We start from the raw sequence: 13,502 nt of genomic DNA on the forward strand, positions 1-13,502 counted from the left end.
ACGCGGGTGCTGAGTGAGAGATCCCAAGAAGGGCCCCGCGTGCGATGCACTTAAAAGTATTCTCTTTCCTGGCAGCTGGCCAGTCAGCGTGGGGAGGCTCAGGCCCAACCACTCTGCACTAGTGTTTCCTTTCCTAAGGCACTCCTGAGAGATTCATGTGGCCAGGGATCTCCCTTTGTTCCCTAGTACTTTCCTTACATGCAGGCTGGCTGGCAAAGTGTGTGCAGAACACGCAGAACCACCAGGACCCAGGAAAGCAGAGTGGGCATGAGGAAACCTAGAGAGGTGAGCCTGGCCAAGAGGAATATCGGATAATTTCTTTCCTTCCTGCTTGGGAAAGGTCATTATTTTCTGGGAACACAAACTCTCAGATTGATTATGAAAATGCAGCTGCCTCCGGCCACTTTCCTCGGTTGCCTAAAGAAACTTTGTATGAAGTGTGAATAAAGTGGAGCTGAAAGATGAAAACAGAACCCAGTAGACATTCTTGGAGCCCCTAGATTCTGTTTTGCCTAAAGCACACCTACATGTTTCTGGACTTTTTCGTCAACAAAAACAGCCACCTAGTCCGTCTGAAGTTTAACTTAAGTCGAATTGGAGGTGGAATTTTGTCCCATGCAACTAGAAGTTTATCGGTACACATGAACTATTCTCCTGGAATTTTCCAATAATTAACTGAGTGGCTGAGTGGTACTGTGCAGGGAGATAGAAGAACTGCCATGGTAAGTGAGGGGAGAAAAGTATTCATATAACATCGGCCCATGGTAGGGATCAGAGGAGCACGTGAAGTTTGTTTCCAGGTTCATCCTTTGTTCTCTCCCTTGCGTATCTTTCATTCCTCTCCCACTATGTTTTGCAGTGTTGTTAGGAGTTGAATTATGTCCCCCAGAAGGAAATGTTGAAGTTCTAACTCTAGGAACCTCAGAATATGATCTTACTTGGAAACAGGCTTGTTGCAGATGTAATTAGTTAAGATGAGGTCATTCTGGAGTAGGGTGGGCCTCTAACAGAATATGACTCGTGCTTTTATAAGAAGAGAAGCCAGAGACAAAAGGAGAATGCCATATGAGGACAGAGGTGGAGACTGAAAGGAAGAAGCTGCAAGCCATGGGACACCCAGATTGACAGCCAACACCAGAAGCCAGTAAGAGGCAAGGGAGAAATTTCCCTTCCAGGTTTCAGAGGGAGTGTGGCCCTGCATGACACCATACTTTTGCACTTCAAGCCTCTAGAAACTATAGGACAACACATGTCCCTTCTTTAAGCCATCCAGTTTTTGGCACTTTGTTACCATGGCCCTAGAAAACAAATGCAGGTATCTTCAAGTCTCTCCTACTTCACTGTTGCAACAACAAAAAAGAAAGTCTGTCTTAAAAGCCTAATTATTCTGAGTACTTACTATATTAAAATTTCTTAAGAATTTGCATTTGAAAAGAGAACTGATGAGAGATGGCAATAAGTCAATCTATGATAGAATTTCAGACATCAAGGAAGGGCAGTGTACAGAATCCTGTAAGTCTCTAAGTGCTGTGTATCACTACAACAAAGGTCTAGCACTGTGTTTCTGGGTGTCTTTGGGTTTTTACAGATGTCTCAGGAGCCACTGCAGAAAAGAGAGAAAGGCTTAGGGGGACTGAGACCTCACTCCAACTTCAACCATAATAACTCTTTTATATTTTGGGATTCCATGTAAGATTTCATTTGAACAGCGTCTGGTGTTAACACAGAGAGAAAGTCACTGCATTGTGGCATTATTTAACTCACACTCAGGCAAACTGGGGTTTTTTTCCCCTCCACTGTTTCTGCAAAATGTGCCTACTTATATGTATGGGCTTACCATTAAAGCAGAGTTGGACACATAGGACACGCAGCATTATTCTTCCTCTTTTTTGTTTAGCTATTGTGACGGGCATAGGGGGAAAGATTTGCTGCTTTTGCTTTGTTCTTGTCTTTTAAGAACTGAAAAATCAAGATCTTCGTGATTCAAAATGTGCTAGAAGACTGTTTGAAGTAAGAGTCAAAATATCTAGTTTATTTTATTTGTTGATTTATTGGCTGTCCTTCTTTTTATTTATTTTTTGCCATTGGGTGAACAGAGTAGGCTATCAGGATGTACTATTTGTATTCATGTGATTGAGGCAGAAGCAGTACATGAATACTAAAAACAATTGTAACTGATGCTGGGAGTATATAAAGGAAAGAGTGGCTTGCAATTCTCTTCAATTGTAAAAGCATAATTCTTACCCACTTGTATCCCTCTATACTTTTCCATGTATTTCTCATTGGAAACCCTCAGCCATCCTGGGAGGTACGCGACCTGGCACCCCTAACACTATCCCCCAGATGGGCTCAGAGCCTGTGGAGGCTCAGAGAATCCTCCCAGGCTTGAGGACAGTTACTGAGCCAGGAGATGGGGCTGCCACAGGGCTTCTGAGACTCGTGCTCTCTGCGATGAGTCAGTGGTGTTTTGTTTTTTCCTGAGCGGTGAGGTCCAGGGAAATCTTAAAACAAATGGCTAACTAGGTCCTTTAGCCCCACCTTACCTCCACCACTTCCACCATAAAACCTTAAGTCTGCCTCTGCAATTGTCATGTCATTGTGACAAGGAAGGAGTCCCAAGAAGCAAACAGTGAATACCACCCTCAATTTCGTTAAAAGATTCTTCAGTTAAGCATTTGAATCTCAAAATGCTCTTCAAATCCTAATAGCTCATCATTCATCCACCCACTCTCTTCCTTCAGTCAAGACACTTGGCGGCGACACAAGCCACCGGGAGCTCCGGGGCACCTCTGGCTGGCTGGCTGGGTGGACCCGGCTTACCCAGAAAGAGGGGATGCTGTAATGTCACAGGGGCTTTCTTTCTTTTTCTTCCTGTGTTTTCCCCTGAGAACTCCTTTCTTAAGTTACAGGTCTAGGCTGGATATATTGAAAGGACGCAGAAGAACGTGGACTGGCTGGTCGAGGAAGGAGGCCAAACAACTTTTACTAGTATGAGCCTCTGAAAATGAAGCAGGGACAGAGACACTTTGAAGCTCAAGGAAAAGCGGCACGTTAGAGTCCAGGCTCCAAGCCCGGGGTCTTTGTTTTTGTGTCTTTTATAAAGTGGCCCATAGGGACAGTAGGCTGTGTGGTGCGAGCTCCTCCTCACTTCGCGGATTTAGCCCCGAGGGCAGACGAGTCCGGTGGAGAGAAAAACCCTGAACTTCCAAAGGCATCATCCCGCGAGAGAGGGAGTTTCGGGGCTGGCTTGGGGAAAATGTAAAACAAGCAGATGGGGAGCCAAGGATAGGGGGGCGGTGGTAACAGAGAAGCCTTAAAAGAATAGAGGGGAGTCTAGCCCCACAGCGAGAGTGAGAAAAGAGAGGCTGGGTGGGAGAAGATGGGAGCAGACAGGACGCAGCCTGGGTGCCAGGGCGCGCGTTTGGGGGGCGTCCTGGCGGTGCGGAGAGGGAGGGCGCGTGTGACATCACGCCCGGGCCCCCTTCCCCTCGCCGGGTGGGTGGGGCTTCGGCGCGCCAGGCGGGCGCGGGGTCAAGGAGGGGGAAGAGGAGGAGCAGACATGAATGTGTCTGTGTGAAGACCGGGGAGGGGCGGAGGAGGAGGAGGAGGAGGAGGAGGCGGAGGGCGGGGAGGGAGCGCGCGCGTGGCTCGCGGCGGCCGGGCTCCCCCCCCAGCCCCCGACCCCGGCCCGCGACGCGCCGCCTCCCAGCCGCCGCCGCCCGTCCCGCAGCTGGGACCCACTCCGGGCTTGGGGACCCGGCGGGCGGGAGAAGCGCGGGCCCCCGGCGCGGCCTGGAAGGAGCGAGAAAGCAAAAGTAAGGCGAGCAGCACTCCAAGTTTTCCCAACTTCGCCCCCTGCGGCGGCAGGCGTCCTACTGCTCAGCGCGTCCCCTCCGAGCCGGAGAGTGGCTGAAAGAAAAGGGACGGGGCGGGGGAGGGGGCGGAGGAAGAGGGAGTGCGAGGCAGCGAGGAGAGTCCGGCAACATCTGTTAAAACTTGGGGGAGGAGGAGCGCGGGGAGGAGGAGGAAGAGGAGGAGAGGAGGGAAGGAGGGAGCGCGCGGGAGGGGAGCGCGGAGCCGAGGGACAACTTTTCCACCCCGTGAGTAGCGCAGGCGGCGCAGGGTCGGGGCGGGGGGCTTCTCCACCCAGCACGGGGTTCCAGGCCGGGATGGGACCTTTTTCCAGAAAGTCGATTGGATGCCAGGAGAGGCGTACGGCTGGGGGTTTCTTTCTTTCTCTTTCCCCTCCCTCCCGCGGTTGAACCAAATCAGAACTGTCACTCAGGGCCTGTGAGTCAGAAGGGATCGGATTACACGATCCCCGAAACTGATGCCGGAGTTGCACGAGCGGGAGGGAGCGGGCAGGGGCAGCGCCACCGGCGCGCTCGCACACTCGCACTCGCGCACACCCGCCGTTCCCACTCGCCCGCGCCGCTCTCCCGCCTTCCCCGCGCGCCCCGCGGCCGCCCGCGCCGCACCATGCCCGCGGCGGGCGCACCCCGCGCCCAGCCCGGCCGCTCGCGGTAGCCGGAGCCGCCCGCGGCCGCGCGGAGCCCGGAGCCGCCCGCTCGCGTCCCGTCCGCGGGTCTATGGGAAGTTCGGGGACTTGACAGCCGCTGCTGCCGCAGGTACGTCCCGCTCGAAGTTCTTTGTTTCGCGGGCCCCGCAGCCCGCTCCTGCGGCCGCGCCCGTGCCTCCGGGGCCAGAGGTGGTCCCCAGCGGGGGGACGGGATGGAGTGAAAATGGCTGTCAAAAGGCGCCCACATTTAGAGAGCCGCCGAGCAAGGCTTGCATTCGCTCCCTCCTCCTGGAAGGTCCTTTTCCAAGAGTCTGACCCGCGGGCCGGCCGGAGACGGACTGGAGAATTTCACCTCCTGGAGTGGGGACGAAGTTTGCTGCAGTGGCGACGGCGCCCCTCACCTCCGCCCCCACCCAAAGGATTCAGAAGAACTCCGCGAGCCCCGCACGCGCCCGGTTCCTTCCTCTGCGCGGTGGCGCTCTACGGCTCGGGCTTCGGGCGCACACGGCGCTCGGGATGGGCGGAAGGAGGCGGGCGGCGAAGTGGTTGCGCGCGGGGACCGCCGCCGCGGGGCTTCTCCAGCCGGGGCTTCGCTTCGGAGGGCGGGGGTGTGGTGTGAGCGGATGGAGAGAGGCGCGCCTCCGTCGTCAAAGAGGAAAAGTGAAAGTTGTACCATCTGTATATGATTTGGGATTCTCTTTTATTTCTTTTCCTTTCCAGGGGCACCGCGCACAGACACACAATAAAGTAACCGTGGTCCATGCAATAATCATTTAAGGTGCCGCGTTTACACAGAGCAGCAGGGGACAGTTACTTTCTTGAGTAGCAGCGGGAAATTGGGCGGGATAAGGCAGAGAGGGTGTAAATATTGACCCCAAACTTGGAGAGTTTGTGAAGCGACTTTTAAGCAGATTGCCCCAAGCGGACGCTCCACTCTACACCCGGCCTTTTATCCTTTCCTGAACTTGTACTCATGTCCCCGATTGCACCTCCTTCTGTAAGATGCCGTCCCCCGAGAGGCGCTGCACCCCAGGCTTCCCTTCCTGACCCCGCGTGGAAAGAGGATTAAGGAGGCTTCCTCCACTCCTGCCCCCAACTTCTCATCTCCCCAGTGCAGACTGCCGGGTAGATTCTGGCCTTGGGTACAGTGCTCATGGCCCTTTGCCAGTTTATATGTACATATATTTATGTAAAACATTTTCTCCCAGCTCTTTGCCAGCTGTTCCACATTTTCCAGCTGCCACTTCAGTTTGAAATGATGGACTGTCTGCGTCTCCAAGTCAAAGAACCCTTTAGTCAAAGGTATGGAGGGCCGGCCGCTGTGCAAATACATGGCAGTGCCATTAGCCGGGCTGGTATTATTAGTTCTAAAAAATACCTCCTGCTCCCCTTTTCTTCTCCTCCTTCTTCTCCCCAGTTAGGCTTTCCAGAGCACAGTATATACACTTCGCTGAAAATTCGAGTAATTAGGCCTTTCCCTCTTAAATGTGATTTTTGTATAGAATTTGGATGAGGCCGGTTTTTTTAGATCCCTGAAATATGTGTCTGGTGGAAATAAATTAACTTTTAAAAATAAAAGAGTTTCAGCTTGAGCGCGTTGGGCATGACTGGTGGGGGGCCTGCACTCTGGCCGTCTGAAATGAGCTCTTTTCAGTCTGTTTAAGGCAGGAACCATTCATCCTCCCCATGCTACACTTTTTGTGTTGTTTGATGTCTTAGCATATTATAGACCTAAATCTACAAGAATTGACCTAAAGTATTAATTTTGAGTATTTATGTAATTGCTCGGTAATTTTGAATAGGTGCCTTATTGATTGATTCCTGTAATTATTTCATTTAGGTTTTAGATTAAAAATTAATAGTAGTCTGACAGTTTCTTAATTACATGTGTCAAGATTATTTTGAAGGAGGAAAATGCTATGTTTTAAAATAGTGAAATAGCCTCAAAATCTCTTCATTTTTCTAAAGCAGAACAGCATTTCAGTTGAGGGGATATATTAAAGCTGCCGGGACTGGTTTTAACAATGTAAACTCTGTGAAGTATCTGAAGAATTTGTTTATGTTAGGAAATATTGGTCTTAACAACCTGGTACACAAACACTTTGGCCAGTTAGACTATATTCAAACCTAAAACAAACATGAAATAACATTTAAATTAGTTGTAATAGCATGCTTATACAGAGTAGAGAGTTTATTTTATACTAAAAGCTATTTAATTAGAAACTCCCCGCCTAAGGGGAGATCCTTTCAGGGTATGTAATTCTTAAAGTCAGCCTAGGGAAGCTTTGGTTTAAGATGCATGAATGAGTCCAATGTAAGAGGTGTCTAGTGAAATTTCACACAAGCAGAAACACTTTAAAAGATATAGATTGCATTATTGTTAATAGGCTGGTAGGTCCAACTCAGATGCCTACCAATTCCCAGTGCCTTTAATATGCTTGTGTTCCTTGATTGAACCTTGATATAAACACATTTCTATTGTATATCTAATTGGCAAAGGACTATAGACAGAAATGAGAAAACTCAATACTGATGAAAAATGGCTCTGTTGAGTTATTTCATTACTTATTTAATGAAAGAATTGTTAATTTATCAATTTGATGTGCAAAGCTAAAAGTTGGACTTTTCCTTTGTTTCTTGGCCAGTGAAGTTTCCTTAATTACCTGCATGCTGTAAGCATTTCAGACTTCCTCTGTGCTTAGCCATTTAGAGGTCTTTCCTTCTATGTAAGGTATCCTGCTTACTGAGACCTCTTCTCCCCCTCCTTTTTTTGAGGATAGAGTTTGGGAGCTTATGAAAGGAAACAATTTAATGATCATTGTTGCATGCACTCACTTACATGGAGACAGTAATGTACTAAGAAAAACCAGTCTTGAAGGAAAAGTGAATCAATGAGTCATGAAATCCTCAAGAAAACCTTAGTAATGGAATGTTAATGCTTTTAGACTATAGTAGATTATCTTAAAAGTCAGACTTTTCTTCTTTATGCAATTGTTGTAAATCCCCAGCTAAAGAATTCTTTGAAGGAGGTTTTAGTTTTGCTGGCATTCATATTCTGAGGTCGGTCTGATTTGTTTTGGAAGATTCAGTAAATTTTCTGCCAATTTATATCATGAGAGGCAATTAAAATGCTGAAATGACTTTAGAGGACACACACACACACACACACACACGTTTGTTAAACAAAAGATTCCACTCTAATAATGACTTCAGGTTGTCTTTTCATTAAAGCCTAGGAGAAGATGCTGCCCTTCCCTTCACATTGTCATTTTTCTAGATGAAAATTGATCTGTTTCTGGTTTCAAAGCAAATAAAGGGAGACAGAATAAACAACAACAGGGCAGGGGTACTGCTGCAAACTTTCTCAAGTGCTTTCAGTGTATTTTTCATCTTTACTTTTATTTGATGGGCCTGTGAAATAGAGCTGTAGACTGGCGAAGACTTTAAATGAAATTTCACACTTTGATGATTTTTTTTAAACTTTGATATATTGACAGCCAAAGGAGCTGCAAAGCTTTTATATAACTTGAGCAGTAACGCCAAGCAGCAGTCAAACGTCTCTATGCATTTGTGTTTAACTGCAGAAGAAAAACATGTCCATGGGCAGTGGAGGTTCTTATCAACCCCCTAATCCCAGATCCCAGCAAACCTTGAGGGCATGCCTCAGATCTTGCTGAAATCACTGTAGACTCTCACAGTTTGCAGATTAAATATGCTATGTGTTCCTGGCTCCAGCAACAGTTTTATGAGCTCACTAAGCTTCCTGTTTTAAGATCCTTTTCTTAAGTTTTTAGGAGCTGCTAAAGGCAATGCTGTCTGGAGTAAGTGGTACTTGTTAATTTAGAGACACTTTAGATATTTCATTCTCTTTTTTAAAAATTGCCAAAATTATTATTTTTAAATCGAAAGGCCAGTCACTCCAGGGAGAGGGAGGAGAGCTGTTTGAAAGAAACTGGATGTTAAATGTGTTTGGAAGTGCATTTGATCGCAAACTTTACATGGTGTCTCAATTGTTTTATGGCACTTTTCTTTTGCCTAGCCCCTGAAAATGAGAGACTTTTTCCACTTGTAATTCTAAATGCACTATATTTGAGTGCCAAATTTCTTCACTACTCATTACCTCTGTGATTGTCTTTCGGTTTTTTTTAAATGTGAAAGTGTTTTTTGTTCTGTGTGTATATATTTCAACCCGACAAAATGTCTCAGAAAATCTATGGCCTTCTAAAGAAGCTGAATGAAAAAGCCATTACATAGTTAATAAGGTGGCTTTGGAACATTTCAGCCCCCTCCTGAAAGGCAATATTGTGTTGAGCTCCACATCTGCATCTGTGGTATCTATAGTTGTACCCTCATATATGGCACTTTTGCATTTTGCATAGGAGTCATAATTAACAAGGAAAATACTTACATCATTGTCCAACAACATGTCATATAATTCCCAAGAGAACCCTAGCCAATTTTGTGCTTAAAGGTTATTCAATGAATGAAATTGTGAAAGCCCATTTGTCAAAGTACTGCATGGTTTCTGTTAGTGTTCAAGCCCCAAATTCATTGTCTGCCCAGGCCCAGCCATTAGTCATCAGTGTATTAGTGCTGCCTTCAGGCCATGCTGCCCAGCACTTCTTCACACCATTATAGCTTTGAAAGTGTACTCTGTTGACTTGTAGAATTACTGCTCTGATTTCCGCTTGGCTGGGTTTGAGGTAAGTCCCCTCCCTACCTTCTAGCTGACTGTAATCCTTGCTTTCTTTTAAAGCTCCTTTCCAGAGATTTAGGGGAAAACTTTCTTAAGGGCCGTGTTGGCATCATACTGTGGTTTTGTTGTGGCATGCACTGTACATATAAATTGTACCTGCAGTAAATTGGATTGACTGCTGGCCTGAAACAGCTAGAGGGACTTTTCTTTCCTTTCTTAAGAGGGGAGGGGGGCTAGGCGGTGGGGGAGGGTGGCACAGGAGTACATTTTGACCCCAAGCATTTGATTGTGTACTTCTATAATCTCTATGCTACAAAATTAAATTAAGTAATGGGACATGTGCACTTTTACTTGAATCTTTATTGGAGTAACTTCAGAATGTAGTGTGACATTATATTGTTTATTTTCATGTGGAAATTTTTAGCTTTTGCTACTTTAACTTTTTTTTTTTTTTTGAAGATTGTATGAAATGCCTAGGAAGCTCCAGAGTGCTTTACATTACAAACTATTGATTTTTACAAAAAGAGCCTGAAAACTCACCATTTAGATGAAAGATAAGTTTCAAATTGCAGTAATGAAGGACTGAGACAGTTAAGCCCTGTTATTGATTTCATTTTGTGATATTTTTAAAAAGAATGATTCAGTCTGAATAAAGTTAGCCGTGTGTAGAGAAATTTCATCCAGCAGCTTAAGAATGAAGCCTTAATGACTCAGATGTATGGAAACCTGGAATCCAGTGGCCAGACATGTGGAGCAGGCCATGCCACTTCAGGACAGTGTCTGCTGTTTGAACTGTGGATACTACAATGAAATTCCATATCAGAGAGTTTCATTGAGAGGGTGTGTAGTTTGGTGTAGGTTACATTGGCAGTTTTGTACATGCAAGGTGGAAAAATAAGACAGCTAAAGAATTCTGTCTGTGAACAAGCAAAGTTTATAGGGTAAGTGGACCATGGGGTAATTTTTACTGGATAAACGTTAATTACAAATGCTTAAATTCTGAAAATGTTGCTTTTAAATCTGCAATTAAGAATCAAGAATCAAAAGTTTAAAAGTTGGAAGGATAAAATATGGTAAGTAGTACTTCACAAAAAATACGTTAAATACCTTTGGGATAGCTATAGATGATTTTGACATGCAACAGGTTATTGGTCTAATATTTGTGATGGTTTAAAAGTAAATTACTATTCACAGAACATACACTCCACTCCCTTATACTCCCTTCAGCCTTACTGTGAAGACACACATGATTCTAAGAAACCAAAGCTATCCAAGTTCTATAAGAATAATTACAGTTTTTTCTTCTGAAAATGTGTGAAAACTTTTAATTCCTATAAGCCTTAGTGAAGAGAGACAAGGGGCACATTTGATCAGTCATGATATTTTTGTGATACATGTGGATTTAAGAGGAATACAGTTTCATGAGCTTAGCTGATCTATAGACTGATAACTGACTTCCAGATCTCCTTCTGTGTCTGAGGATTGCCTGTATCCAGCTAACCTGTAGAAAGTGGGGGTGCCAATGTGCTCCACATTATTGCTCACTCTTTAATGGCACCTGCTATGCATGCTGCTTCTTGCAGTGCCTAACCAAGGCACATGGGACTCATAGTTTTACAGAACTCAGAATATTAGATAGAGACCTCATACTCCCCTCAAATGTTTCTCATCAAGTACTTCTGGTAACAGAGAAAGAGTAGCTGATGATCTTTTCTTTTAAATACAAATGGCAGAAAAGTAAAACTGGCTCACAGAAATGTCATTTGTGATTTCAACTGCAATAGCAATGATTACTTTCTTGTCAAATAAGCTTTTCAGTGATTGAAGTTAAATATATGGATTTCTTAAGAGTTTAGATAGTGTTAATTTACTAAAACCAAATTCACTTAATCCATAGCCAGGCAATTATTTCCCCTTAGAGTAATTTAGTTCTCCTTAGAGTAATTCCATTTGAGGATGTCTGTCATGAATACTGCTTATCTACGATTAGGAGCATCAGAAATGTAGGAAAGAAAGATTGAGGACACTAGCACTAGGCAGTGGATTTGGGGAACCCTGAGCTACCAAATGGCAAAGCAGACAGATAGAAGCTTTCTTATTTGGAGTTAAGGCTCTAGGCTTTCCTGATTATGGAAAAATAATCATATATAAAGGTAAAATAACTATACATGAAAAAATGTTTAAAAATGAATGAAGATTTCATTAAGAACTTACGAAGTTGGGCCTTCCCCCCCCCCCCCACCCCTTGCAGAAAAAGGAAGGCAACACAGACAGGGAAGGGAGAGGAAATGAAGCCTTAGGAATCCTGGGAACCGCTAGGGTGTCACAAAGGTTATGCATATCTAATTGATTTTACCCTCAGAAGATATTTTGAACACAAGGAAACATCAACTACATTAAAAACCTATAAGAGGTTTTCTATGGTGCATGAATACATGAAATCCACTGAAATGTTTAAAATTCCCTGCATTTTGCTCATTGAAACTCAAGACTATTTCTCACTTCCAGAATTGATCAAAAAGTTAAAATCAACATTAGTTTGTGCTTCTTGATTTTGAAAAAAAAATCTCTTTCTAAAGGATTTATTTATTTTTGAGAAATCGGTTATTAAATAGCCACAGGAAGGTACGTATCTTTAATAGGAGTTTTACCTGGATGGTTAATCCAGGAGTAGCATCTTGAAGTAGCAGTTGATAGACTAGTAATACAAGTATGAGATCAATGTCACTCTTCAGTGCTACAGGGTAGGTTGCCTCAAAAATCCTTCTGACAAAGCTGCTTTCTTCTGGATATTTAAAACAGCAAATCAAGGAGATTATTCAGCTTATGAAAATACAGGCAAGTGTAAATAAATGTTATTTCTCTGGAGGAAAGCCTTCTTCCACTGCAGCAATAGTTCCCTAAACTATACAGAATAATTTCTCACTTAAGGCTAAGCCATGGTGCTGTTAATAGCACTGCCTCGCCTGGAATGTCTTCTGTTTCTGATCTCTCATTGCCAGTAGCTGTTTTAACCTATCAGAAACAGATCGGGTTATCATTAAACAGGCTTTTAACTTACTTGTTTTAAATCTTGAAATACACTAAGAAAAAAAAGCGAAGAGAGTTTTTGCCCAAGTTTAGGCAACTTAAAAATAAACCGACTGGCTTAGGGAAATAAATGAAGTAGTCTGCTGTTCAGGAAGGATGCACTATCATGATTGAAGGATGCTGTTCCACTTCACCCTACATTAGAAAGTTGTTTCATTCACGTCAAACATCATTTTTAACGTTGGCTTTGGCATGGGTGCTTTCTTTTTAAACATAGTAAATGTCTAAACGATAAAGGAATCTTGCTCCTGTGGGGGTTAGAGGTTTCACTGCAGAGACTTGCAAGGAGAAAAGCTGATTTTTTCACATGTTCCCACAATTGTGACTTTTCATACTTTCTATTTACTACAGAGAGCCTCTGGTTGTTGAGATTGAACATTGGGACTCCACTCAGGGCCTCCCTGAGCTCAAGACAATGAGGCGATGGGTCTTAATCATTCACAGCATTTGAATCTATCTATGTGTGGCAGCTAATGAAGAAAAACACATTGGGGGCCAGGTTCATAGAAGGTGAATTCGACGTTTTGTGAGCAAAGCACACGCCTATTGGTTTTGTGAAGGCTTTTCAAGGGATCCCCAATGTTTTATTATAATGCCACACTCAGGGTGGCTGCATTGCAAAGTACCTGGAAGGTTGCAGCTCCCTGAAATCAGCCAGTTAAAAGAGCCTTCTGAACGCAACCAGGGCCAGCCCCTGCCAGTGTTTGCTGGAAATGTGGCTGGGCCAACTGTAGAGTTTGCAAATGCCCGTGAGTATTCCGAGGAGCAGGGTGACCAGTCTGACAACGCCTTGATGCGGGTGGCTTCTCTGCACTGGAGGGAGGCTGCCAGGCGCTGCTGGCGCTGGAGCTCACCTCCCCACCCCCACTTCGCCCCCAGCCCTCGGCTTTTTTTCCTTTTCCCGCGGCCTGGCTGGCGGAGATGCATTGTCTCCTAAAAGGCCGCTTCAGGAATGCTGATCAAAGCCAGGTCTGGGAGCACCCCTTCTGCCCCCAGACACCCAGAACCATCTCTGAGCAATCCAGCATGTTCTGTTTGCTGGCGCGCGGACTGTGGCGCGCCGGGGCCGGGAGAACTCGGCGTGGACTTCCCCGCGCTGATGTAATGATGATGGATGCGGCGACGCGGCTGCAGACGGCGCTGCGCGGGCCCGGCGCACCCACTAATGAACCCCCCGCGCCGCCGCCGCGGCCCGGT

General features: G+C 45.3%; 1 protein-coding gene across 12 annotated transcripts in view; it reads left to right on the plus strand.

Annotated features, from left to right (window-relative positions):
* Positions 1-3,604: 3,604 nt before the first annotated feature.
* GLI3 (GLI family zinc finger 3) overlaps positions 3,605-13,502 on the plus strand; it is a 280,541-nt gene continuing 270,643 nt past the window's right edge. For 4 of the 12 annotated variants that reach the window (XM_065542082.2, XM_074036582.1, XM_074036580.1 and 1 more), the window contains exon 1: positions 3,605-3,815. Coding sequence is in view for 4 of the 12 variants with exons in the window: in XM_065542078.2 (XP_065398150.1) it covers positions 4,331-4,628 (298 nt within the window). In the remaining 8 variants the exon portion in view is untranslated. Of the gene's footprint in view, positions 3,816-4,323; positions 4,629-13,502 lie in introns of those variants that run through there. The other 8 variants (XM_065542078.2, XM_045389047.3, XM_065542079.2 and 5 more) reach the window with 2 other exon arrangements.

The sequence above is a fragment of the Macaca fascicularis genome, chromosome 3, assembly GCF_037993035.2.
Source record: "Macaca fascicularis isolate 582-1 chromosome 3, T2T-MFA8v1.1".
Classification (NCBI taxonomy): Eukaryota; Metazoa; Chordata; class Mammalia; order Primates; family Cercopithecidae; genus Macaca; species Macaca fascicularis.